The 27,953-nt window shown below is 38.4% G+C and overlaps 1 protein-coding gene across 7 annotated transcripts; it reads right to left on the bottom strand.

The window, feature by feature from the left end:
• Positions 1-155: 155 nt before the first annotated feature.
• ATRIP (ATR interacting protein) lies at positions 156-27,953 on the bottom strand. 7 transcript variants are annotated; one of them, XM_048858342.2, is made up of 14 exons: positions 27,836-27,953; positions 25,126-25,579; positions 20,680-20,762; positions 20,218-20,388; positions 18,010-18,125; positions 16,098-16,258; positions 13,869-13,964; positions 12,859-12,988; positions 9,346-10,062; positions 7,732-7,874; positions 4,135-4,226; positions 3,151-3,234; positions 2,643-2,892; positions 156-900 (listed from the first exon to the last, which is right to left on the bottom strand). In XM_048858342.2, exons 2-14 carry the CDS (start codon positions 25,559-25,561, stop codon positions 833-835), a joined length of 2,547 nt encoding a protein of 848 aa, XP_048714299.2. In that variant the 5' UTR covers positions 25,562-25,579; positions 27,836-27,953; the 3' UTR covers positions 156-832. The 7 variants fall into 7 exon arrangements, with proteins under 7 accessions (XP_048714299.2, XP_048714301.2, XP_048714300.2 ...); XM_048858344.2 differs by having other exon boundaries at positions 27,896-27,926; XM_048858343.2 differs by having other exon boundaries at positions 27,866-27,923.

Here is a 27,953-nt window from a genome sequence, read left to right as displayed (position 1 = left end):
TTCGCAAAAAGAAAAGGAGGACTTGTGGCACCTTAGAGACTAACCAATTTATTTGAGCATGAGCTTTCGTGAGCTACAGCTCACCTTGCCATGTCTGTGTTCGTAGATTTTGCCCGCTATGAAATTCAGAAACATAGATGACTATTAGTCATAGGTGCAGGGGCACAGTAGGTTTTAATACCCTTTTTTCAAGGCAAAAGTTGTCAACTATGTAAATGCAATACATATATTTTAAAATCAGAGTACTAAAGTCACTACCGTTATAAGAATGAGCAAATTCTTGAAGTCTGTCAAACACAAAATGCAGTCATTTAGACAAAACACTGAATAAAAATAGCATATGAAAAAAAACACACTTTAAAAAAAAAAAAAAAAGTCTTGCGTGGTAAAGTTACAATGATCTTGAGACTCCGTACATTCAACACCATAAAGACTTAATTACAGTTAATTGGAAAGTGTGACAGTTTGAAGTTTTCACTTCATTCACAGCATGTTTGTGCCAAGTTTAGTTCCATGTCACTTATAAGTTAAGTATTTTCACACTGCAAAAATACGTAATAAAACAAGATTTAAGTTTAATTCTCTTCTTAGTATCAAAAAGATTTTTGATATCAAAATACATTATGCTAAATTTAGCTGGCAAGTAAGTAAAATAGTCAAAAAAACTTCAAACTTTTATATTTGAGTCATGCTACACTTAAGTGACAGTAATTAATCTTTAGCACACCATTAATTTAAAAGTTTACCACACACAGGTTATATTTCACACATGTATATTGGTAACAAAGCTAAGTAACAAGAATTCAGATGAGGGTGGATTATTGCTGAATTACTAGCTGCAGTCCATTTCTTGATCATCTACTTCTGGCTCAGGAGGATACAACTCATCCAAAGCCAGCTCTGAAACAGAATATTATTTTACAAATGAATGTCAGAACTTAATTTTAAAACATCAAATTCCTCAGTTAATGTATTTAAACATAAACATATTAATTTTGGTTAAGAACACAAATGAGCATTATGTATTAAAGGAAACAATAATACTCCGCTCCAGAAGTCCCCTCCTCCCACTCCAGCCCCCCACCAAGAACACCTTTTAAAAGACTGCTATCCTGACAGAGTTCAGAATGATTGATCCAGTGAAGTATTCTGTTGACGTGTGTGTTTGTGTTCGATGAACTTTCACTTACAAAAACATTTTGAAACCCAACCTGAGGCAAGAACTGCTTCAAAAAGCCCCTTAAATTTAGCTGAGTGTTTCCAAATGTTTCAGAGTAACAGCCGTGTTAGTCTGTATTCATAAAAAGAAAAGGAGTACTTGTGGCACCTTAGAGACTAACCAATTTATTTGAGCATGAGCTTTCGTGAGCTACAGCTCACTTCATCGGATGCATACCGTGGAAACTGCAGCAGACTTTATATATACGCAGAGAATATGAAACAATACCTCCTCCCACCCCACTGTCCTGCTGGTAATAGCTTATCTAAAGTGATCATCAGGTGGGCCATTTCCAGCACAAATCCAAGTTTTCTCACCCTCCACCCCCCCACACAAATTCACTCTCCTGCTGGTGATAGCCCAGATACTGTGCCCCTATCACCAGCAGGAGAGTGAATTTGTGTGGGGGGGTGGAGGGTGAGAAAACCTGGATTTGTGCTGGAAATGGCCCACCTGATGATCACTTTAGATAAGCTATTACCAGCAGGACAGTGGGATGGGAGGAGGTATTGTTTCATATTCTCTGCGTATATATAAAGTCTGCTGCAGTTTCCACGGTATGCATCCGATGAAGTGAGCTGTAGCTCACGAAAGCTCATGCTCAAATAAATTGGTTAGTCTCTAAGGTGCCACAAGTACTCCTTTTCTTTTTCCAAATGTTAGCTACCTGTTGAAAATACTACCTATTTATAGTATGTACAGTATTTTAGGGTTAATTTTCATAGTTTACAAAATAAAACAGTTATACCTTCAAAAAGCCACTACCCTGGCAGCAGAGAAACAACATTGTGTTACATGGAAATGTAGAAAGAACTTCAACATTTCCACTATGTAAGCTCGTGAAAACGAACACTTCTCATTTGGTAAGAATGGATATTAAGGAGCAGGAATATGCAGACAACTGTTCAGCAATGGCAGAGGAGATGATATTGGCTTCAAGAAAGCCTACATGCTCTGCGGTCCTAAGTGCAAGAAAGCAATCCTGAAGAGAAGAGAGTGAAATTGATGAAGCAGGCACTGAGATCCAGCAGCAGATAATTTCAATATTGTGGCATAACTACTAGTTCAGTGGATTTCTAGATCCTAACATGGGAGGCAACTGATGTCAGCATTCAAAATTTAAGTAGAATTCATTATTTGGTGTCTGCTGAGGGACAGATTCATTAAGAACTACATCTATCTTTGAACACAGAGGTTTATGTAAGGCCAGTAAAACATGCTGGAGTCATAGGCAGCATTCTGCAAGAAGGCAAATAATTGGATCTTCTTACTAAACCCTACCCCAAATTCAAGCAGCAATAAAAACCATGAAAAGTTGCTCCTGAGAATGGTAAAATAGTAAGAATGGGTTTTGTGCATTTGATTTAAAAAAACAAACAAACAAACAAAAACCAACCACCTTTAGTTTCAGCCAGGACCTTACCTTCAGAGGCCTTCAAATTTGGAGTTTTTTTGAGGATGGCTCTGACACCAGGCATGGCTTCATCATATTGATGGAGAACTTCCAGGCAATGTTCATGAAACAGTTTATCTTTTTGAGATAGACTATGTAAGAGCAAAACAGTGTCCCGTAAAAACTGAATAATTCGTTCTCTATACGCACTCAGGTTGCTCTCAGATCTTCTAACCTTCACCCATTGTCTATGCAACATTATAATAAGCGCCTTGACTACCTGCAGAAGAAAGAGTCATATAGGAGATTGTTTTCTAATAGGTAATTTTGTTTTTCTGTTATTTTGTTATGACTTTTACTGGAGTCAGTCATAGTAAGTGTCCAAGTTTCAGGGCACAGTCTAGCAGAGAAATTCAAGCTTCATATTAGAAGGCATCTTTTAAACACTCCTAAATCACAATGTATATTGTTACTATAACAATGTTAAGTGGAACGTGTCTTCTTTAGTATGTTTAATTAAACAGCTCTAGTTACATACCTCGAGGCTGCACTGGCAATCTGTACCAAGTAGTAAAATTGATGGACTGGAGCAGCACACACACTTAGTCAGGAATCTAACAGTCTAATATAAAAACATGCAGATTGCATTACACTGAGAACTAGGATTCTGGAGATTAAGCAAACACGATTATGCTGCAAATAAAGTGGAAATGGCATTTCATTTCTAGTTTCAAGGATTCCTGAGTTTTTTATAACTAACATTGTATAGATGTTTTGTACAAATCTAACATAACAGTTTTCCAATGCTACTTTACATTTTGATCCTCCTTCTGACTAGCAAGCAAAATCTCTCCAATACTGGAGATAAAGGGTGCCAGTGTTTGTAGGTAGTGGTAAAATAGAATATATTCAATCTTCACAGCGCACAAAACCCAAACCCCAGCTTCCTTGAAAATTAAGGTTAAAGTTACATTGACAGCAGCACAATCAAAAAATAAGTAAGGTCATGCTGAAGTTTAAGAACAGACTCAAAGTTGACTGTTTTAGCTCAAATAAATGCCAAGAATTTACAATGCTAAAGGAACAAAGGACAGTAGCCTACATAGCAAGCCATTACTGTATGTCAGTACAGAAGTGCTACAGCAACAAATCGGAGACCAGCTTTTCCATATTAGTACTTCTATTATTATGAACAAGTTTGTTTTTCACTTTTCTGTATGGAGAACTGTTTGTCTGGAACAGACTGGTTCTATTATATATAATCACATAATAAAACTTTCCTACTCATACTAATAGTCCACAAGAACATGGCTGAGAACAGCTGTAAAAATAGTTACAGCTTAATTAAAAATTTCAAATAGCTCTTCCTGAAAACAGAAGTTTCATTTCTTAATACCAGAGCAGATAACTTCAATGTCACAACCAAATCAGCTACAAGGCTGACTCTTGGGCAGTACGGGACACTTTCTCCATTATCAGGAAACAACAAGCAAGCACATGTGAAAAGAAAGTCTTTGTTTACCTCTTGTTCCAGCTGAAGCCAAAGCATTTCAGATGCGGATTTATCTGGTCTTGAAGTAATATACATGTACAGTGCAAGAAGAAGACAGGTTTCTGAAATTATATTTAAACAAATTTAATTAATTCTTCTATTAAGTAGTTTGTTTGTTGATACAAATATCTTTTCTCCTGGTGAGGGAGGATAGCCCAGTGGTTTGGGTGCTCATGGGTACTTGTGGGCTGGGATTCATGAGACTTGGGTTCAATTCCTGTGCAACCCTGGACAAATCACTCACTCTCTCTGTGCCTCTGATCATCATCTGTAAAATGGGTTGGGGATAATACTTCCCTACCTCATGTGGGTGCTGCAAGGATAAAGATTGCGAGGCATTCTGACACTATGGTGAAGGGACCATAAATACCTAGATAAATTAAAATGTTGGAATAGGTCCTGGAACTTGGAGCTACGCAAAGGACACTGCTAGCAGTTCATTCTTCATTATGGAAGGTAAGGAGTTGGCCTCTCTCCATCCTTTTATACCCAAGCATAGAGCAAGGAAAATTAAGGCGCAGGCATGGGCCAAAAGGTTCCCATCTCTGGCACATGTACATCAAGAGTGGAATTCATACAGGACAGAAAATCTCTAAGAATCACAGTTGCTGTAAAGATAAGTAAGTTCTTCAGGGCTTCTTCATAGTTTGCCGAGGATGAGTTACATAGGCATTTATCTATCAGGACAGATAAAGGAGGGTATAGTGACTGGGATAAGAGTTTGACAGGTTATTTTTTTTTTTTTTTAGTACACCCCCCCCATAATATAAAACTTCTCATGATGTGTTAACCATTTGCTATCTTAGCTTAACCTATACTTGAAAGATTTTTTATATATAATAGGAACAGTTAAAATATAAATAAATTATTTGTATTACACAGTTTGCAAACAACATTTCTTTATAAAAATCAAATTTGTTTTAAAATCATATTCTGCCTTATTCTTTTTAATGTACAGAGAAACTGAAAAAAATATTAGAAGAACAAACAAAACTTCAGAGGAGGGGGAAGAGAAGACAAGGAAAGGAAGTAGGCAGAAAAGAGGTGGAGACGAGGGGGGCACACATTTAATAGGATCACTCAGATAATTCCAGGAAAGCATCCCATATCTGACAATTTTGGGGATGCAGGGGTATTTTTGTTGTGGTATTTCCATCATAGTCAAGCTTATGATGTCTTTACGCCAATCTTCAACTGTTGGTTGCTTTTTGGATTTCCATTTTTGCAGCACTAGTCTTTTAAGAATTATTAATGCTCTGCTGAATCAAGTTTTTCATATTTATTCAGCTGCCAATTAATACCCATTAGGTTTAAAATTACATGTTTTGCTTGTAACAATTTTGACAGGAAAAACTTATCTCTAATTAAAATTCTGCCCAAAACATATAAGTGTAGGAACATTGCCAGAGCATATGAGTTAAATTAACACCTGATGAATCACAGTATCAACAATTGTCTAACTTAATATCACCCATTTTGAACAATCCGACAGGGATCCACTGCATCTTCCATGATTTTCTGATAGATTAATCTTAACTGGAGGTCTAAGAAGCAGTTCAGAGCATTGGTTAAGCCTGCTTCCATTGGTTAGCAGAGAATAACTAGCCTAGTTCCACCCTCCCCCACCACCCCTCCTTTTTTTTAAAAAAAAAGGGAATTGTGTTTAATTTTTCTGGGTAATATTTGAAGAAATGAAAGCAGTTTGGGTGGGCCTTGGGCAGTGCATGCACTGGGGTCAACCTGAAGAAAGATGGCATGTTTAATCTGGATATATTGTCATTCCGTTTCTAGATTGAACCTTTCTTTTAATATTATAAAAGGCAGGAAGGTATCATTTTATCAATAAATTGGCTGTTGGTCAATCTCCCTTTTCTAAGATGTGGGGTTTTAAGAGCCAGCTTCATTTTGAGTCAAACCAAGGATGTTCATTATTTGTCTGTTGCCTTTTTAGCTAATCCATTACAAATTGCTCACCAAACCAGCAGTTCCATTAATTCTAGTCCAAAGCTAAACTTAAGGGTGGATAAAAATCTACAATTAAAAAAACTGAAATTGACAATCTGCTAACACTTAAGCTTACTATAATTCTATTACAATAGTTTAAATGAAATATAAATATAATGTTAAGCAGTACATGTTTGCTGCTGAATTTAAAAAAAAAAAAGTCAAGCCACTTAACTGGTGAAAGTTACTGGCTAAGCACCTGGAATCAGAGTTTGTTGAAGTGCTAAATCAGCTTTTGACAGAAGTAGCCTCTTCTGCAGGTGCAGAGAGAATATTTTCTTCATTTCAGTTTATTAAACTAGTTCAGTGTAATGACTAGTTCATTCAAAGGTAAGAAATCAACTAGGAGTTGAAAAACAGGAAAGCTTGTTTTCCCTTTTCCAATCCATGAATACAAACTAGGTGTGTGAGGATGAGATCTACTAGTTCTAATATCTTGAAGGACATGGAGACAAGAAACAATCAGTTCAATTCACTAACTACAGATAATAATTCCTTTGTTTAATAAATGAGTTAGTTTTAAATGAAAAACATGCTTTGATAAACATTTTTCTTATGTATCCAGCACATTAACAATCACTTTAATAAAAGAAATTAAAATGTTGTTTGTGCATTTTGAATGGAATTTGAACTTCCATCCAAATAGAGCTTGATCAAAATTGGAAGCAAAGATGTAGCCATCTTGTAAATAAGAAATATATCATTCACCAATTTTCTAACATAATAAAAGATGGAAAAATTAAGAATCTGAGTAGATTTAAGTTAAGCTACATAATTGCTTAAATAAATGTGTATAGGTATAGTGCAACCTCCTAGTTAGGAAAAAAGCACCTAATTTACCATACAAGCTACATTTAGTTGCAAATCAGTATGTTTTAATGGTTACCAATCAATGAGAATAAACTTTTCTTTGGGAAAAATATATATATCAATGCAAAACACAATTAAAAACAGATTTAAACCAAGGTTTCCGGCTTGGTTTTAATCATGATTAAAATCAGTCATTTAAATCAATCCACTCGATGCAGCTACCTTTACTAAGCATTACATCAGAAATACTACTTCAGTACATTCTGCACTAGACCATATATGTCTGTTGTAGTTTTCAATAGTTAATTTACGTGGCTTTGGGGAACTGCTATTCAGAATCCCACCATCAGGTAGACTCTTAGAAAAAGACCTTCTACTTGACATTTGTGATGTGTCTAGAGTCCCAAAGCCCCAGAGACCAACAATGTCATTTAAGGTCAGGTACCAATTAGAGGGAAATTGATTTTTACTTCTCAGTAGCACTTTTCCATATTAAACTTTCAAAATCTTGAAAGCAGACCTGGAAAATAGCCAAGAGAATCCACATGGTTATTAAAATTTCAGATTGTTGAAAACTAGCACCAGCTAGCCAGTTCTCATATAATTCTGCATAGTTTGCTTTTCTGAGTTAAGAACTGGCGTAAGACTTATGTAAACACCCATAATTCACACCTATAAAAATATTTTCAACTAAGCTTCATAAATAGGATGTTTAAGAATGATGATAAAGATGATAAGTAATTTCTCTCCTACCTGAATGACAACAAAGTTGAGCAGCTAGCTTCTTGTGATGAATAAGCATGGCCAACAGCCGCACAGTCAGATGGACAGCAGACAAAGGGGTCTCAGGACACACACAGCGAAGCAGCATCTGGCTAGTTAGCAAATGCCAAAAACTTTTAAAAGAAAATCAGAGTTAGGAATTGGAAACACAACGACTTTAGGAAGCAAATCATTTTACTCAGGATTTTAAATGCTAATGTGGACATGAGACTGTAGCCCCCGTGGTGGGCAACCTGCAGTCCACGGGCCGCAGGTTGCCCACCACTGCTCTAACCAGTGTGACAAAGTTCCTGCTCTACCTTGGTGGGTCTTGCGCTCATTGGCAGATTTGCTCGCCTTGGAGCTTCACGGCAGCCCTCAGCTTGGCCGTTTTTCTGAACCCACAGTCCAGGTCGACTCCTCCTGTGTCTGACCAGGAGTTGGGAGGATCCCGGGCCCGCCCTCTACTCCGGGTTCCAGCCCAGGGCCCTGTGGAATGCAGCTGTCTAGAGTGCCTCCTGGAACAGCTGTGCGACAGCTACAACTCCCTGGGCTACTTCCCCATGGCCACCTCCCAACACCTTCTTTATCCTCACCATAGCACCTTCCTCCTGGTGTCTGATAATGCTTGTGCACCTCAGTCCTCCAACAGTCCACGTTCTCACTCTCAGCTCCTAGTGCCTCTTGCTCCCAGCTCCTCACACGCACACCACAAACTCAAGTGAGCTCCTTTTTAAAACCCAGGTGCCCTGATTAACCTGCCTTAATTGATTCTAGCAGCTTCTTGATTGGCTGCAGGTGTTCTAATCAGCCTGTCTTAATTGTCTCCAGAAGGTTCCTGATTGTTCTGAAACCTTCCCTGTTACCTTATCCAGGGAAAAGGGACCTACTTAGCCTGGGGCTAATATATCTGCCTTCTATTACTCTCCTATAGCCATCTGGCCGGACACTGTCACACCAGATAAAACACAGGTCTGTTATGCAGCTATTCCTCAAGTTTAGGAGAAAAGCTATTTGTCAGAAGAAATAAAAACACTCCACGTAAATAAACTCACTGAGGTACATTTTCAAAGGGGCCTCTAATCCACCCTCTAAAACTGAACCTGCAGTTATCCGTACAATCACTTGCAGGTCCAAAATTATTTTAGAGGTTTACTCATTTATTAAGTGAGATTTTGTTCACAAACCACATAGCAAGATGTCTGCGTTCTGTACATACTTACCAGTGACTCTGATCATATAACGGAACACGTTTAGGGGTATTATGACTATGACAAAAGCTTGAAAAATTCTCACTTGCCAGTGACAGATGGGATAATTTCCCACTGGGGCAACAGCAGCTGTGAAGTGTAAGCTTAGCAGAATCAGTTCAGTTTTACTGCTTGTGGGAACCTATCATGTTCATGAGTAACGGAGGCACTGGTGTATCCTCAGTTGCTATTAGAGGCAGCAGCAGAGAGGAATCTGTGATCCTCTCACGTACATAACACATTTTGCTGAAATCTGTGTGAATCACAGTTTTGCGGAGGAAAATAGGAACTGTTTGGGAATGTAAAACAAAAGGCATGGAATAATTTTCTAAAACATTCTCAAGCTGTCTTTTACCTTATTAGTAACTCAACTGTTGAATTCTCAGCTAGTTTCACCAAAACCTTTAGGCTTTGATTCATGATACTGTCTGTCTGGGAACCTGTTGCTGTAGAAGACAAAGCTAACAGCTGAAGCAGTTTTTTAAACAAAGAATGTTGGGATTGGTCATTATTAGCAGCATCTTGTAGTTCTCCAGTTTGGCCTTGTGGTCTGGAATTTTCTTTTTTATCATCAGATTGATTATTGCACACCATGTTCTTCTCCATCTCAGACACTTTTTTCACTTCAGAAGATAGTAATGTATAAACAACATCCCAGCTGTAATATACCAAGTAATAAAGAACACCTAGAGATGTAATTGTAGTCTCTTGCAGAGTAGATCTAAAATCCTCGGTACTTGATATTATATTTGAGTTAGTTCTAGAAGAACTAACTGATTGATTTTCAGGACTGTTTCTTGACTTTGAAGACAACTGCAGAGCTTGACAGTATGCACTGATATGGTATTCCACTAGAGGTAGAAGATGCACTGCACCTGGGATCTTAAAGCGTTTAAGAAGGAACAGTCCACTCTCACTTTCTGCCAGGTCTCCCTCGGATGATCCTTCATCCATAGCAATCAAGTTCAATGCCATTATTGCAAGTTTTTGAGCTTCTCTTAAAGCAGCAATAGAAGAAGGAGTTCCATCCTGAGAATAAGTTGTCCTGATGCTGGATATTCCTGTAGATCCTCTAGTAAAAAACAAAATGAAATAGTTCAAAACATGCAGTGTACCAAAGGCAGCAAAATGACAATGCATACATATACTTTGAACCTCTGGCTATTCATGTTCTGTATGTAATATGAAAAATGAATTGTATTAAGATATCCAATTTCAAAATAAGACAGTTAAGTCACGGTTTTATGCACATGTGGCAGAAAGAATGCTCTACTAGAGCATCCTTCCCTACCATGCAAGCAGCATAACTTCACAGTTGACCTTACCTTTAGTCCTCCCAGTAGAGTTGCTGCTGGAAGGCCATTTTTCAATGTCTCAGTCAGCTACACAGTGAATAAATGCAAGTCTGTTTTATTTAAATTGCAAAACAGAAAATAGAATATATTCTGAAAGACCCCTTACTCCTACACTACTTTAGGTGTACATTTAAAAAAAAATCTGTTATTACTGTTTTATCATTTGCATCCTTAATCTGTTGACACTGACAATGGGACTTTGAGACATTTCCTCCCCACTGATTGTGTGGGGAATTAGCGTATACATTTTTAATTTTATATATAATTCTCTCTCTATTGTACATTTTTTTAGAAGTATGGTAAATGTTCATTGGATAAACTATTTAGCAGGATTGCCAATGAAGTTCAGTAAAATTAAATGGCTGCATTGATCATTTATTTCCATTGTCTTTGGCAGAGGAACAATTTACATTTAAACTCTATGCAGGTGTCTCCTGGTTTCAGGAGATATGGTAACATATGTAACCAACTAGTCATTTTCATTATTGCACACACACAGTTTTGCTAACGTGTAAAATACACCTTAGAGAGTCATTTTTGTACTTTTAAATCTACAGTACTTCCTGTCCCAAGTTTGTCCTGATCAGATGATGATGCATACAAGTACTATGATACTGTCAATCCCTCTCTTCAGAATGATCAGGTGGTGGACAAAGGAATGGATGCTCACACACTATGAAACCTGAAATTCCATACAAGCATTTACATGGTTTCAGCTGCTAGAATACTTCAATTGTACAAAAACTGAAGAGCCTTAAAAAAAAAAAACCTCTGCAGTAACGAGTGTAACATGGAAATAATTTCTTAAAAGGAAGAGGAGGAAGTTTGGACTATTATACAAGGAGTAAGAAAGCACTCCTGGAAAAGTCTTATTTATTGTGGAAGTGATGACCAGTCAGAAAAAGTATCTGGGATATGAGATAACATGGATTTTCCCCAGGTTTTTGGTCATAAGGAACAGCACAAATAGAGCATGGATACTAGGCTTGTGCATGAAGAACCCGAGTCTTCCCTCCAGGTACACATCATAGCATTAATATGATTGGAGTCATGTGGTTTTCATCCATCCGAGCTATAATCCTTAGCAACCTTTTATGAGCTATACATGCTTAATGCCCTTATCTAATTTTACGTACATGCATTCACACACAAACCACCACCAGTTACCGTTTCAATAGAAGTAAATAAATGAGGGAAGCAACAGCTCATATGCTACAGGAGAGCTGAGTGAATAATTGAAGATAAGCATCACAATGCAATTGTTTAAGAGGCTCTCGCTGCCTGGAACAAATGAGACATTTACTGACGAGACTACGTTAGCTTTAGTTATAGGGAAAGTCACCAACTGATCAAAGGGTTTCAGGAAGAATCAAAGCCCAAATTGATTTAAAGGAATCCAGCACAATTTCTGCGAAGAAAGATCTTGCAATATGTAGAAGCCATAAGTGAAGGGCTAAACGAACACAAACAATACATATTTTCCAAACAATCTAAGAGGCAGAATGATGTTATTGCAGGAAATCTGATGCAATGGAGAGAAAACCGGTCACAGGAAACATAGCAGGTAAGAATGAACAATGGAGAGGCTGGGGGGAAGCAACAACAATGGTGGCTCACAGAAATCAGTTGCACAGCCTTTACTTATATAAATAGTTAGGGCTATGGTATTGAAGACAACGTGGCTTGGAACACAATATTTGGAAAGAGACAAAGCAGTAATACTTATAGAGCAAGTTATCCAAGATGAAGATATTTTAGAAGCTAATCTCAGTACAGGAGAAATTGATTTCTATACAATTAGAAGTCAGAGTGATGAAAAACCAAAAAAGGTGTAAAAAAAAATTCAAGATATGCCCCCAAAATACAACTGGATCTAAAATTATCAGTCCTTTCATATCCAGAGATACAATACACATCAAAGAATTACTGTAGATCCTTTAAAGTTGGAAATGTATATGTCATTAAGTACTTATATGGCATCTAGTTATAGTATTAACATTTTAGAACTTATATAACTGCTTTGACAGTTGCAGTGCAAAGAAGACTCTTAGATAAATGTCCTCCATTACAAGCAATATTGATTAGAAGCATAATTTGACAAGACTTTTATGGTCGCTCAATTTTATATGTACTGAGAGACCTCTGAATAATTACATCAAAGAAAACATTTGTAAGGTACAAAAACCCCCAAATATCACACAGCAAGATCGAGAGATTGTGAGCAAACAACTTTGGCAAGACACTGTTAACAAGAGTAACACACAGAATTGTTTACCAGAATAATTAAGCATAGGATAAAATAATTTTGGTACATCAAGTGAAAAGTAATCTACAAAAAGCAGCTAGGCAAACAGAAATGAGCAAAACAATCTTGTAAGCCATGCTACAAGGCCTATGCACTTAGGTTTTTGTCCCACATTCATATTTAAATAAACTTCAAAGGTACTGTAAATGTACTCCCTGTAAAGAGATAAATTATTACCATTACCAGTCTTTAACAGTTAAAAACTTACGTGTTGAAAAAGTTAGGCTGCAAGACAGACCCAGGTAGCACTTCAGAGTTGCTGCTAAGAAGATGACAGAGTCCTAGTAATGACCCAGGGGCAATAGGCTGTTTCATCAGTGCATTTAGTAACAAAGAACCTGCAAAGATATATAAATGCCTTAGGATGTTCTTTTCTGTTCATTGAAATGTGAAACTAAAAGGCTCTCACTGAAACAAGGAATCTAAACTCCAACAGACTACACAGTATTTGTGGTACACCTAACAAAAATGTGAATTTAAGATTTATATGGAATATTTTTTTCACCTTAATTATGGAAACAGATCTCCAAACATGAATTACATTTTTATGTCAATAGTCATCACCACAGAAACATATCCATAGATACCCTATCGCATCTCAATTTAGTAAAATGCCTTAGCCAAAGGCCTCGTAACACACCTACTCTATCTAGTTACTTATTTGGCCCCCAGGACAGTATCCAAGAGCCAAACTAGGTGTTAACAGATATAATGCCACCCTGACCTCAGAATAAAATAGTGTACTGGTAGCTTCCTAGTGTTGAAGGCTTGGAGATGCTGCTATCCTCTTACTGTATGTACTTATATTAAAAAAACAAAACAAAACAAAAAGAACAAACACACCTATTCTTTCCTCTCTTCTATATCTACTTACTGTAAAAGCAATCATTACATCAACTGATTTGGAGTCAAAGAAAGAGGTGGCCAAATAATTACACCACAGAAATTCTTCAACCCGTATCTTTCCACTGATGCCGAAGTGAATATTTTTTTGAGGGAGGTTAGATCAATATAGGATAACAATATCTTCCTACAAGTTCTAGATTACGATCCCAGTCCTAACAACGAAAGCATTATTCCATCACCACCTTCCTGAACAATAATATTGTACTTCATACACTACATAATAATGTTGTTTAATAGAAGCATACCCAGTGTTCCTTAGACAGCTTCTGGCTCTGGTGCCACCTAATTTCTGAATTAAGAAGATAGAGTTACCTTGGGAGTTTTGTCTTTGAACAAAACTGTAAGTCACATTTCTCTCCATCACTTCTTGCGTCACAAGTTCAGTTTCAGGACACGGGGTCTTACTGTCTGAAACAAAAAGGTACAGTCATGCAAGTAGTAAAACCAGCTCCTTATACATTTGTAACTGTATTTAATCAATATGCATATTCAATCAGATAACAGTTGTGATATAGCTAGTAAGTATCTGGAGAAAAAAGTGTAATTATGAATTACATTACTTTGCCTTAACTCAGTTATTTCAAACAAAGTCTCAAGAGTTAATCCTGATGTGGCAACCATAATTCATCCCTCTGCACTAGACAGTGAGAAAGTCAACAAAAAAAGTGTGCCTTTGCTCTACAGTTTAGTCATAGGCTAGTTCAACATTACCATTCCACAGTGATTTTTTGAAAAAAAAATTAGTTAGTAGACAGTCAACATTAGTTGTCAAGGAGTGAGGATATAAGTGAACTTAGATTTTCAGAGTGACCATGCAGTCCTCAACAATACTTAACACTTTTATAGTTCTTTCCACTTGTCAAAGTGCTTTACTATGTAATCAGAGATATCCCTGGAACTCCTTGCCCAAAGTTACAATTAAGACCAAAACCTTAGCCAGATTCAAAAAAAGATATTAGCCATTTATATGGATAACAAGAATATTGAGTGTTGTAACAGTAATTGCTAAAGATCCAGTGTTTTGAAATGGATGTGCAAGTATTTATACTTCACAGCTATTGCGAGGTTTCTTGTACTTTTCTTCTAAAGCAGCTGGTATTGCCCATTGTTTGTGACAGGATACTGGACTAGATGGACAACTGCTCTGATTCAGCATAGATGCTCCCATAAAGGTTAGCTGATCGTTTGGCCATTTGCAGATCTGAGCAGATTTCTTAGCTTTATCATTTCCTAGCATTAATCTGTGACTCTGCCACGTGTGCATTACTTCACTTTACACCACTGTATTTAGTTCTTTGTTTTCTCAGCATCAAATTGTCTTTTAAAGTATTCTTTATTTATCTACGTCCTTTTTAAATATTTATTTTTAAGAGATAGATGAACTATTACATCCTTTTGGCAGACTTTTGCCATATTACCAACCTTCTAGAAGACATGAAATTTTAATCACTGTTTGGGTGTATGGACCTGATCCTGCACCCCTTACTCTCACAAAGAATCTAATGAGTAATTCCATTTACTTCATTGAGAGAATCTTGCAGAGTCAGATTTCTCAAAGAAGGGTTCTCCAATAGTCATGTACTCTTCCAGTGTCCAGCAACTGAAACAATTTTATTAATAGTATTTAATCCCCAAATCCATGCAAAAGTAATAATTGTGTAAACAGTCTTCCAAATCCTTCATTGAGAGTAAACACACAAAATACATACATCCCTTCCTTTTTGAAGGGAAAGAAATATTAGGCTATTAAACAACAAGAGGTACTAATCCAAAAATCCAGAAAGAGATGTTAAATAAGGTAATTATTCAAGAGGAAAGAACTAAGTATCTGGGAATGAGATAACATGGATTTTCCCCAGGTTTTTGGTCATAGGAAACAGCACAAATAGAACATGGATGCTAGGCTTGTGCATGAAGAACCCTAGTCTTCCCTAAAAAACTAAGACAGAGCAGAAAGCATCGTCACTTTTATGCAACGTGCACATTTAAATCCATGCCTTTCAATATAAAACTCCCACTAGTGCTAACAGAAGTTTCATAGTTGACTGAGGGTATGTCCATTTATTTATTTATTGCATCTAGTCTAGACGTGATAAATCGACCGCCGAGCACTCTCCCATTGACTCCAGTACTCCACCAGGGCGAGAGGCGCAGGCAGAGTCGACGGGAGAGCGACAGCAGTTGACTTACCACAGTGAAGACGGCGCGGTAAGTACATTGACTTCAGCTACATTGACGTTGCTATCTATTGACGATCTATCCCCCCATCCCAGTGTAGACCATGCCTGAGAGCAATATTCATGGTCCTGAGACTGTACATGAGGGCTAGAGCAAATTTCAGCCAGAGGGAGTTAATACAGATAGCTGCAAAGGAGAAGAAAAGAGAATTTTTGAGTGGAAAGCCAGAGTATTTTATTGTGGTAAGTGAAGGAAGGCCCTACAAACTGTTCATACATACAATACAAGACAAATACAAGCAACAGTGAAACCCAAAGCTTTACATCTAGCTACTTTTTGGATGCTATAAAAACAGTGCCTTACCCTCCTTGTTCAAAGAAGTCTCAGCAGGCAAATTTGCTGCAGAACAGGATACTTTAAGGGACATGTCAGCGCTGAAAGTCTCTTTTGTAGGAAAAGATTTTTTTCCAGTCTGAAGAGAACATCCTTCCAATTTTACAATTCTGGAGGGACTCTTCTTAGGGCTAAAAGATTAAATCAAATGCTTGGATAAAGGACTACTTGGGGTAATTTCTGAATGTTACTAATAAGAAGTATCACACCTTTTTTTAAAATACACATCAGTTTCCATGAATTCTGATGTGTCATAGGTATTGCATTATGTACTAATTTATTCAAAGACAAAATTGCACATTTTGAAGTGTTTGCTAACACTCTGTGAAATCATAAAATAAGTTATTTCACAAAATACACGAACATACTACGTTTCCACTTGTATTTACAGTGCTGTTAGTGTATGCTATTTACACTTGAATTACTTAACTAGCTAGAGCATGATCCAGCTCAAAATTCATATAGCTTTTTGGGCAATGCAAGATGTGGATTCTGGCTGAAAAAGTCAAACTTATTTTGTTGGGGGAAGAGGTCAGCTTACTGCAGGTCAACAGAAAAAAAAAAATCTGTTAAGACAGTGGAAGAGTTCACAGGAGAGCATCTCGTCTTCTGTGCTCTACAACTTCCTATTATGAATCCACTGTCTCTCCAGTTATGGCTGTACAGGCACATAGTATATTACAAGATTAAAGTTAGAGTAACCCCCCCCCCCCCCCCCCAAGCAGCTCCAAGAGGTAAAACATGTGGGTCCTGGTCCAGCTCTCAATTTAAAAACAAACAAGGCACAGGGAACTTTAAAATCTCATCATACAAGTGTCTGGGACTGGTGGGGGCCAGAGCAAAAAAGAGAGAGACATCCTCCCAGGCTAATGGAGGACAAAGGTACCATGTTAGGTGAACTTCTGCAACACAGAATCATAGGACTTGAAGGGACCTTGAGAGGTCATCTAGTCTAGTCCCCTGAACTCATAGCTGGAGTAAGTATTATCTAGACTATCCCTGACAGGTCTTTGTCTAACCTGCTCTTAATCTCCAGTGGTGGAAATTCCACAACCTCCCTAGGCAATTTATTCCAGTGCTTAACCACCCTGACAGTTAGGAATTTTTTCCTAATGTCCAACCTAAACCTCCCTTGCTACAATTTAAGCCTATTGCTTCTTGTCCTATCCTCAGAGGTTAAGAAGAACAATTTTTCTCCCTCCTCCTTGTAACAACCTTTTATGTACTTGAAAACTGTTATGTCCCCTCTCAGTCTTCTCTTTTCCAGACTAAACAAACCCAATTTTTTCAATCTTTCCTCATAGGTCATGTTTTCTAGACCTTTAAATGATTACAGACAACAGTGCATGCACTATAGTAAGAGTTTGAACTCAAAACATTTCATATTAAAGAAATTTTCCATGCATTAAGTGAAAGAGTTCTCTTTGGCCTTACAAAAGACCCTGGAAAACTGAAGAGTTTTTAATCTGAGTAACTTCCCCCAAGTTAACTAAATATTTTTAGAGCTGTATCAAAACATGCTTTGAATAAACCTGAAACACAAATGTCAATAAACCTAACGTTTTAAAATTCACAGTAAAGGACACATTTTAGCTAGAAGCAACTTTACAATGAAAAGATACTAAATCAGAGCTTTATACTTCAGACTTTAGCTTTGTTATTTTATACCCCGGAAAACTAATTTTCATACACTTTATTTGTTCATGTGATATTTGTGCTGCGTTTGACAAAAGAATGCTAGTGTACTGCAATTTTCAACACCTTTGCTCTTTGACACCAATCGAGTTATGCCAGCAGAGAAGTTGCTCTGCAATGTTTAATGAAACTCCATACATGAAATAATTCACATTTGAATTTTCTGTCTTTCAAAACTATTTGGTACCTGGCATTTGTAACTGACGGATTAACAGGCTTAGTTCTTTCACAGTTCTGAAGTTTTGCTCTCAATTCATTCATTTCAGCATCTTTAAACTGCAACTCTGACTGCAATGACTGTAACTGAAAGAGGAATACAAGTGAGTAATGTTGCATTAAACACTATATAAACTGGAAGAGTAACAAACACAGAATCATAAAAATGGAGGGCTGCAAGGAACCACAATAGGTCATCTAGTCCATTCCATCCCCTGCTTCCTTCCCCCCACTGGTGTGGCAGAATTAAGTATACTTAAACCATCCTGACAGTGTTTGACTAACGTATTCTTTAAAACCTTCAATGACTGGGATGTTACAGCATGAGTTTGTTGACCTTTGATGCATGACTTAAGCTCAGATCAGGAATAATCATTTCTATCTTAGAAAGAGTTAAGATGTTTGCTAAATTAGTGCAAATGAAACTAATGCTATAATTCATACAGGAATAAGCAAAGAAACAAACATTTTAAAGTAGGCTTTGCAGTGAGTCTGATTCCTAGTATTTAGCCTGTGGCCTACTGGTAGTAATAATTAGCATAAGGCCACATTAGGCCTAATACAAGTTAGCATTAGTAAATAACCTTGGTCAGAAGAGTTAACAATATATATATTTTGTGGTTAAATTGTCTAGACAGCAAAGGTTTTATTTAGCCAGGCCTCCTTAACGGGACTGCATACAGAACAATCTATCGGTGCAAATGCTTACAACAGTTGTCCCAAAAATAAATAGCAGGAATGGAAAATATAAACAAAAAGACAAGACTTAATCAAATATGGTCTTGGAAATAAGTGGATGTAAGGAATAGGTGGCTAAAAAGGAATCATACCCAGCTCTCAGAAGGACCTTGGCATAACAGGTTGGTGACCACCTTAATGCTAAATCTCATCTTAAGGGGAACCCACAGATCCGCAGATTCATGAGTATACATGATGTGAATTCTGCTGTCATTCTTGTTTTTCTAGTTCTGTGATTTTGCTTATCTTGATCATGCTCTTAATAAAACTAAAGTCTCTGTGTGTGCGTCTCACCAATCATCTTCTTAGCCCTGGTCTACGCTGGGGCGGGGAGTCGATGTAAGGTACACAACTTCAGCTATGAGAATAGCGTAGCTGAAGTCGACATACCTAGATCGACTTACTGCAGCGTCTTCATGCCGGTGAGTCGACTGCCGCCGCTCCCCCATCAACTCTGCTTGCACCTCTTGCAGTGCCGGAGTTCCGGAGTCGACGGGAGAGCATTCGGGAATCGATCGCTATCCGGCGGGTAGCGTAGACCTACCCTTAATCTCTAAGTAGTCACCAAGGAGCAAACCTATTGATGACAAGGGCATAAAGTTTCAACTGCTATTGAGAAGCTTTAAGTTAACCTTCCCTTTCAAGTCAGTGTCAAAAGAAAAGGGCTTTGCCGTGAAGATACTTGTTTATGCTAATAATTCACCTTTTGCTCAGCTACCACCAACCTTCCCACGCTTACATATAGATTACCATACTACTACACCAAAACTACAGTTATTAACTCAATGCAACCTAAGCCAAAACACTCAATTCATTTGTACGCTATCCCAGCTGAGAATCAGATACAACACAACACAACCAAACATTGGTACAATAAGGCAAACTCATCATGATGGTTACTGTAGTTAGTTGCTACTCAAGGGAGGACTGCACTAGAGGACCCGAGCAGTGGGGTAAGCAGCAGCAGCAACCTTTCACAGTGCTTTTGGGGGAAAACTGAAGAGACAGAAAGTTGGAGTTCGGCTGTAGAAACAGATACAATGCTTTTTAAGTTTTCAGTTTTGGGGCTGTAATTCTAGTTTGAACATTCCAGGTCCTTCCAAAAGCCACTTGTGCAACACTCCTACAATTTGTTAGAAGAACATCACCACTGTCCCCTATGAGGAAGTTATACCATAATTTGGTTGCCTATTTTTTCCTGTATGTAACTTCGCTGGATAAAAAAGTTAGAGGAAAGTTTGCTATAAATGCCCTTCTCTTGATTAGGTAATGATTGATTCTATTTTGCTTAAGTCACAAACAATTGACAGGTTTCAGAGTCTCTAAGGTGCCACAAGTACTCCTTTTCTTTTTACAAACAATTGAGCTTTTCCACATAAGAAGTTAGACAGCTATCACAGAGGGAGAAAAAACAAAACAAAAAACAAACCACACACGCTACCTTTTTAGAGAACTCCTTTTCTTTTTCACTTAGTGTCTGATCTTTTTCCTTTTCCAATAGCATGTATGATCTTCTCTGTTCCTCCAAAGTGCATTCCATCTGCAGCATTGAGTCCCGCAAAATTTTAATTTCTCCATTTTTAATAAGGATTTCATCCTGTATTTCTTTCAGCTGCAAGCAGAGCATACCTTTAAGAAGTGTAGATTTACAACACTGATATTATGGATTTAATTCAGCCAAAAACAACAGAAATCACAATTTGGCCTAGAGTTGTTCTCCTGAAGAGTAACCTGATTTGTTTTTTAAGCAGACTGCCCTTCTGCAGATCCAGGCATCCTAACCACGGTGATTAAAGATACCTTAAACAGAACTTAATCCAAAGGTCACAAATTAAACCACCACCAAAAATTGCTGTAATAACCAGTACACCAGCTGATTAAGAAAAAAAAAGAGGCAATTAACCTTTTGCTTAACTTCTTCATGTTGTGTTTGCAGTACTTCAAATCCAAATGTGTCTTTAATTCCAATATCTTCAGTGCCATTTCCTGGTGAAAAGAGGGAATTCTGATACCAACTCCACTTTGAAGCATATAACAAGTTATTATTGATAACATTTCAACATCTCACTTTTTTATTATTACTCATCACATATTTTCTAGCTTGTAAGGATTATATATTTATTGGTAAATGTCAGTAAATGTCAATTTCACCATATACATGCAAACTAATGAAAAAATATTTCTGTCAATCAAAATTTACAGACTGGGAAAGTGTGAAAAATGTTATTTGGGAACTCAGTTTGATTTAAGCATATTTACTTTGTATACTTTGAAATGTGATGTTGACAGTTTGTGTTTTTATAGTTATAAAGCTTTAACTTTTTGAATGTCAACATCTACTGTCATTAAATAATTGTCTGACCTCACACCCATAGTTTCCCACAACTGTGAAAATTTAAATTGATAAAAATTGAAAAAAATGCTTTAAAATAATCAGTCATCCACTGAAAATTATAAAACAAATAAAAAAAGAATTCTGCCAAGCCTATATATATATATATAGAGAGAGAGAGAGAGAGAGAGAGTGTAATTGTGGAAATAGAAGTATCAATAGACACACACACACATTAGTATTTTGGCACCAACTCAGGAAATTGATACTTCTATTTCCACAATAACTTTACTATAACCCATCCATTAGGATTTCTTTACTCAAAAAAGAAACAAAAAAACCCAACAAAGCAAACAACTTGTAATGAGGGTGGATAAAATCAGGTTTTTAAAAATTTAAGATTTTTATTTTGTCATTTAAATTATAATAAGTGTTTCTTTTAAAAAATAAGCCTGTTTAAAATGAAATCTGAATTTAATACAAAATATGTTAAGGCCTAAACTTCTTATAATCTCAAAACATTTAAATAAAAACGTTAAATCCAGAAGCCTCTATCAAAAATTTAAGTTGAAGTGTGCTTTTTTCTACATAAAGAAAAAATTAGGGGAAAAACCATCAAGTTTTCAAGGTCAAGCTTTATAAATATGGCACAACAGGTTATGTAGTGTATTAAGGACTTGTTTGGTTTAGTAAGAATTAAATGTATATGCTGTTTTGTGTGTTTAATTAAATTCCATTTACCATCCTCATTCAGCTTGACAAATCATGAGCAAAAAGTTAATTATCTACTAAATAAGCAATGTATCATTGATTTTCTGCCATACTAAAATGTACAATTAATAAAGAAGAATCTGAAAATATAAAGGTATATCACTGCTTAAAATAACGTATACTATAGTGTACTCTCCTAGGTAGCAAAAAGATGTATCAAATCTAGGGGAAAAGGCTCTACTTAGTTGTAAATCAACATCTTTGAATGGTTATACACCAATAAGAATGCACCTTTCTATAGAAAATAACTAACGTACAAAGGGAAAAGTTCATTAAAATCAATTATTTAAATTGAGGTTTTCCACTTGAAGATTTAAATCATCCACCCTATTTGCAGTACCTTAGACTACTGAAATAATTGGCCACAGGTTGATTCTCCACCACCAAGAACTTTTAAATCAAAATTGCATATTTTTCTAAAAGATATGCTGTAGAAATTATTTTGGGGAAGTTCTATGGTTTGTTTTATACAGGAGGTCAGACTAGATCAGGGATGGGCAAACTATGGCCCGCAGGCCGGATCCAGCCCACCAGCCATTTTAATCCAGCCCTTGAGCTCCCACGGGGGAGCGGGGTCTGGGGCTTGCCCCACTCCGGCACTCAAACCAGGGAGCAGGGTCGGGGGCCACTCCATGCAGCTCCAGAAAGCAGCAGCATGGCCCCACTCCAGCTCCTACATGTAGGGGCAGCCAGGGGGCTCCGCTCCTCACACTGCCCCTGCCCCAAGCACCAACCCCACAGCTCATTGGCCAGGAACTGTGGCCAATGGGAGCTGCAGAGGCGGTGCCTGCAGACAGGGCAGCAAGCAGCAGAGCCACCTGCCCATGCCTGTGCATAGGAGCCGGAGAGGGGCTATGCCACTGCTTCCGGGAACCACTTGAGGTAAGCATCGCCCGAAACCTGCATCCCTGAGCGCGCCCCTCCGACCCCAACCCCTGCCCCAGCCTTGATCCACCTCCCACCCTCTGAACCCCTTGGTCCCAGCTCAAAGCACCCTCCAGAACCCCAAAGCCCTCATCCACAGCCCCACCCCAGAGCCTGCACCCCCAGCCAGCGCCCTCACCCCCCCCATGCCTCTGTTCCAGCCCAGATCCCCCTCCCACCCTCCAAACTCCTCGGTCCCAGCCCAGAGCACCCTCCTACCCCTCATCCTCAGCCCTACCCCAGAGCCTGCACCCCCAGCTGGAGCCCTCACCCTCCCTGCACCCCACCCCTGCCCCAGCCTGGAGCCCCCTCCTGCACTCTGACCTCCTAATTTCTTGTCCTCATCCCCAGCCAGAGCCCTCACCCCCTCCCACACCCCAACCCCCATTTCATGAACATTCATGGCCCGCCATACTATTTCTATACTCAGATGTGGCCCTTGGGCCAAAAGGTTTGCCCACCCCTAGACTAGATGATCACAACGGTCCCTTCTATGACATTAGAAGAATTTAAACATCTAGTTTACTTTTTGATATTTATCTTGATTGTTTACTTTTTGAATTCTTCCTCCATGAAAGCTGACTTAAAAAATAAACAAAAAAAACTTGGATTCTATTTTTCTTTTAGGTTCCTATCCACTTTGACTTGTTTGGATTATAAACACTACTGGATTTAACGTATGCAATCACTTCTATTGGTCTTAAGTTTGTAGAAGATTCTTTTCTCCTACTCCATTCTCACACAAGCCACTTAGATTTTAAGCCAAATTCAATAGAAAGTGTCCTTTAATCGTACACATTGTTATCACAGATAAGCAATGAGCTCAGAACACCAGGTATTCTCCAGTGCCCACCCATCAAATATTAAACTGGCATAAACCTGGGCTCCGAATTTGTGGCTAGCTCCACGCACCAGCCCAGAGTTTTGCCTACAAAACAGAAGCTTCAGGGTTAAGGATCTATTTAGCTTTTATAAATTCAGACACTAACCAGTTAAGGCTAAATTCCTAACAATTAAATTTTTTTCTTTTCCATTACAGCTTACTAGGAGTCAACTGGCAGGCACTCATACCTGAGATATTTTTCTTCTGTTTGTAAGGTACTATGTAAACTATGCATGTATCACCGATGAAACACAGCCACATTCAGCATGCTGTACAGCTTTCTGGGGGGGGGAAATGGGAAGAGAGGGAGCATTTTGTCCAGGGCACGGGTAAACTTCTACTCTCACAAATGCTCCGGGACCTTCCACATACTGGCCAAAGAGTCAGGAACATGGATATTCCTGTCTTATCTGAGAGACTCCATATTCAATCAAGTCACACAAAATTCAATTTACGTACTCTGAAAGGTGTAGAGCTGATTTAAACCCTGCTGGATTTAAAAGTGATGTTCCAGGGAAGTGAGGTATTTCATAACCAGTGCTTAGACCACTAGTAGATTCTCATTAATATTACAAATGTTATAAACAGTAGTGCAGATAACAATTGAGGTTTGTTTTGGCCAGAAAAAGTTATTGATCAGCATTTACAATGAGTAGAAGATCCCACCCATTCAGAGGATTTAAGTTTGTTGCATGATATTTATGAACAGGTCACCTTCCCTTCTCTCCCAAAAGGGAATTTAAAAATCACTTGTGCATATGACAGATATTACACAATCACGTGTAGCCTAGTGGTTAGAACTGAAGTCTGGGAAGCCAGGTATTCTAATTCCATTTCTGCCTCACATTTGCTGAATATCCATCAGCAAGCTACTTCCCCTTACAGTAGCATCTGGTTCAGAGCCATTGTGCCACTGAGTTAAAGCTTGCTAAATTGGCTTACTTTCCTTAGAATAAGGCGTTGCACACACACAAAAAACAGTGCTATCATATCAAAGTGTGATCTTTCCAAATGATTACACCTACAAATATTTGGAGCACAGCTTCTGAGTACTTCTTACTTAATGCTACTTTATCACATGTAGTCATACTATTTGCCAACCTCTATAACTAGTTCTTTAAGACATATCATTAGATGTACATACCAACTCTTGACAGTTAAGTTATCCAGACATTAAGATTCCCCTGATGATTAGAACATTTTCCCCCACTAATTCTGGTAACTCAAGATAGCTTCAAGAACATAAATGAACATTTCAGCAACAGTGCAATTTACTTTGGGGCTGAGATTAAAGAATCTATTCAAAAGATAATTAATTACTTTAGACATTTTTCTAGGAAGAACAAGTTCAGCATGTCAATCCCCAGATCTGGAAAATAAGGAGACATCAAGGCATTCACATCCCCAATTATAGTCCCATATTCCAAGACTACACATACCGAACTGGTCTTTCATATCTTTTTCTGCACTAGAGGCAACACTCCATTGTTCAATATTCAAAGACTTTTGATTGGTGTTGTTAGGGGTTAAGGATGGTCTAGCATTCTGCTCAGGTTTCTGGATGTGTGTTGTTCTAGAATGAGTATTTGAGTCTAGAACTTGTGATAAAGCCTGTGAGGCAATTATATCTATTTCTTCCAAATCATCAGCTGTGAAGTCATCATTGTCTTCAAAAGGATCTTCTGTTTGTTTGGACTTTGACTCAAAGCTTTTGTAACGCTTGTTTGGAGGAAAGCCATCTCCGTGGTTCCCGATACATCCTTGACTAGTGGATTCTCGATAAACAGAAGACGAAGCCATAATCTGTGCCTGATCCACACCATATAATATGGAGCTATTTCTCTTCTTATTCCCAAATAATGAGTTCACCGACATTCTGTATAAATATTTACCCTGTGAAACAAAACAAAAACATTACATTTTAATGCTCAAAGGACCATTTTCCCAATTAAATTTATTCCACAATATACAAACAAACAATTGAACATATGAAGAAACAAGTGTGCTACCACACAGTGATCTGGGTTCAAGAGTCTCCAGCACAGTCCCTCACTAACTGACTGGAAAAGATGAAGCGATGTTGCAAACTCCAGAGCTTCCCATCCATTTAGAAAGTGATTTTGAATCATTTAAGGTAGAGCAACATAGAAACATATGTTTTTCATGCCATCAGAAATGAACAAAAGAAACAACTGTAGTTTTGTTTACATCCATAAGAATAATGTCATTCTACAGAATATTACTTAACACCATGGAAATTTAACCAAGAAGAAACCATCCATGAATCAAAAGGGCCAAACACCCTTTGAAAAACAGCTCTGGAGGAGGCTCCAGAAAAAGGAGGAGACATGCCCCTGTTCTTTCTTCCTACAGAAGGCTGCATGCCCTTGAAATTCTGCTCTTCATGTTTTCCAAAAGCAAGACACAACATGGTCTTATTTTTAGAGTCTCTGTTTAAGCTAAACAAGAACATAAAACTGTCACAATAAGCTTAAAAACAGCAACATATTTTTTGAAGGGGCATTAGATTCTAAAGCAATCTCGTGTCAAATTTGACTAGCTGATACATAGGATCAGCTAACATTTTGAACAAAAGAATGCCTGATAACATCATTACAGTTTTATTTTAATTCCCCCAATTAGAAAAGCAGCTTTCTGACATATGCATAGTAAAATACTATCTGAAGATTACTCTGATTTTAAAGTTTAGAACACACTAAAGATATTTAGTTTCTTGATAGTTGTCCCCTTGGCATCAAAGTACCCATATATGACATACATCAAGTGGTACAGACTTCTGCCAGTCCTGCCACGATCTGTTTTAGAAAGCAACATTTAACTCTAAGGCCTGATCTACAGTAGGAAATTAGGTCAGTATAACTACATCGCACAGAGGTGTGAAAAATCCACAACCCTGAGTGACACGGTTAAACCAACCTAACCCATGGCGTAGACAGCACTAGGTCAAGGGATTAAGTCTCCTGTCAACCTTGTTACTACCTCTCAAGGAGGCAGAGTACGTATGTCAACAGGAAAAGCCCTCCAGTTGATGCAAATAGTGTCTTCACTGAAACACTACAGCGGTGCAACATTTTAACTGTAGACAAGCCATAATCATCAGATGTTCTTTAAAAGGTTTCTAAAAGCTAGGGGCCTAAGTCATTCTCCAGTGTCTCATTAAATAAAGTAGTACAAAATTAGTCTGAGTATCAAAAAATATTTCTATAAAACTATGAAATTGGTTCTCCCAAAGGAAATGTTAGAAACCACATTCTGTTTGAGACATTCAAAAGTACCACTCCTCCCCCCAAAAACCACAAGCCCATCACTATAGACAGGAGTATTTTTAAGTAGATAACCTAAAAGGTCTTTAACATCTCTGATTTCTACTATTTGAAAATAAAGTACTACTCATATAAGAAAGACATCAGTTTTGCTTTGATATTTTCTGGATTGCTTTTACATTAACACAAACCACATCATATCAAGATTATGTTAAATTCTCTAATGCAGGGCAGTGAAGGTGCATCACTCGATTCAGTTACATTACACAGAAAAGTTAACTGGGCTGATAAAAGTAATTCAGGAAAAAAAATAAGAAGACACCTGCCGCCATAAGCAATATATTTCTAACCACAATCACTGGTTTTGAACGAACTCTGGTTGATGCATTATCTCCAGCCGGAGTTCGCTCTGGCGCCATAGGAGACAAGCCAAACAGAAACACTCCTGCAGGTCTGACGGATGCCAAAACAAGCCAACTGGGGAAGCAAAAGCCAGGCTGGGCCCTGGAGTCCGTCTGTCCATTTTTAAGGATCAGATCCTCTATGACCACTCCGGGCGCTTGTCCTACAGCGCTTCCTTAGACACGCTGGCGGGATGGGGACCCTCCTGAACACCGAGCAGAGCTGACCGTAGCTTGCACGGTCTCCCGATGTACCTGTGCGCACAGCCCCGCCCCTCGCACCCCCGGGCCAGGCGGTTTGTGGCTCCCACCCCCGGACAGTCCCGGGAGCAAGAGCTCCGAGCACACTCCCCCCGCAGCGCGGGGCTGGCGCTGTCCGATCCCCGCTGCCCGCACCGCCTCCTCAAGGCAGCCCCTGCCCAGGAAAACACCCTGCCCCGCGGGGCGACAGGCGGGCCCGTTACCGCGAGGGCTTCCGCTTGATCGCCGCTCACACAGGGGCCAGGAACGAGGCTCCGCCTCACCGCTGCCGTCCCGGCATCGCGGCCTTCCTAATGGAGTGCGCTCCCCCGCCCCCACCTG

The sequence above is a fragment of the Caretta caretta genome, chromosome 7 (genome assembly GCF_965140235.1).
Source record: "Caretta caretta isolate rCarCar2 chromosome 7, rCarCar1.hap1, whole genome shotgun sequence".
Taxonomy (NCBI): domain Eukaryota; kingdom Metazoa; phylum Chordata; order Testudines; family Cheloniidae; genus Caretta; species Caretta caretta.
Note: the sequence above shows the minus strand (reverse complement) of the source record. Positions and strands in the feature narration are given on the sequence as shown.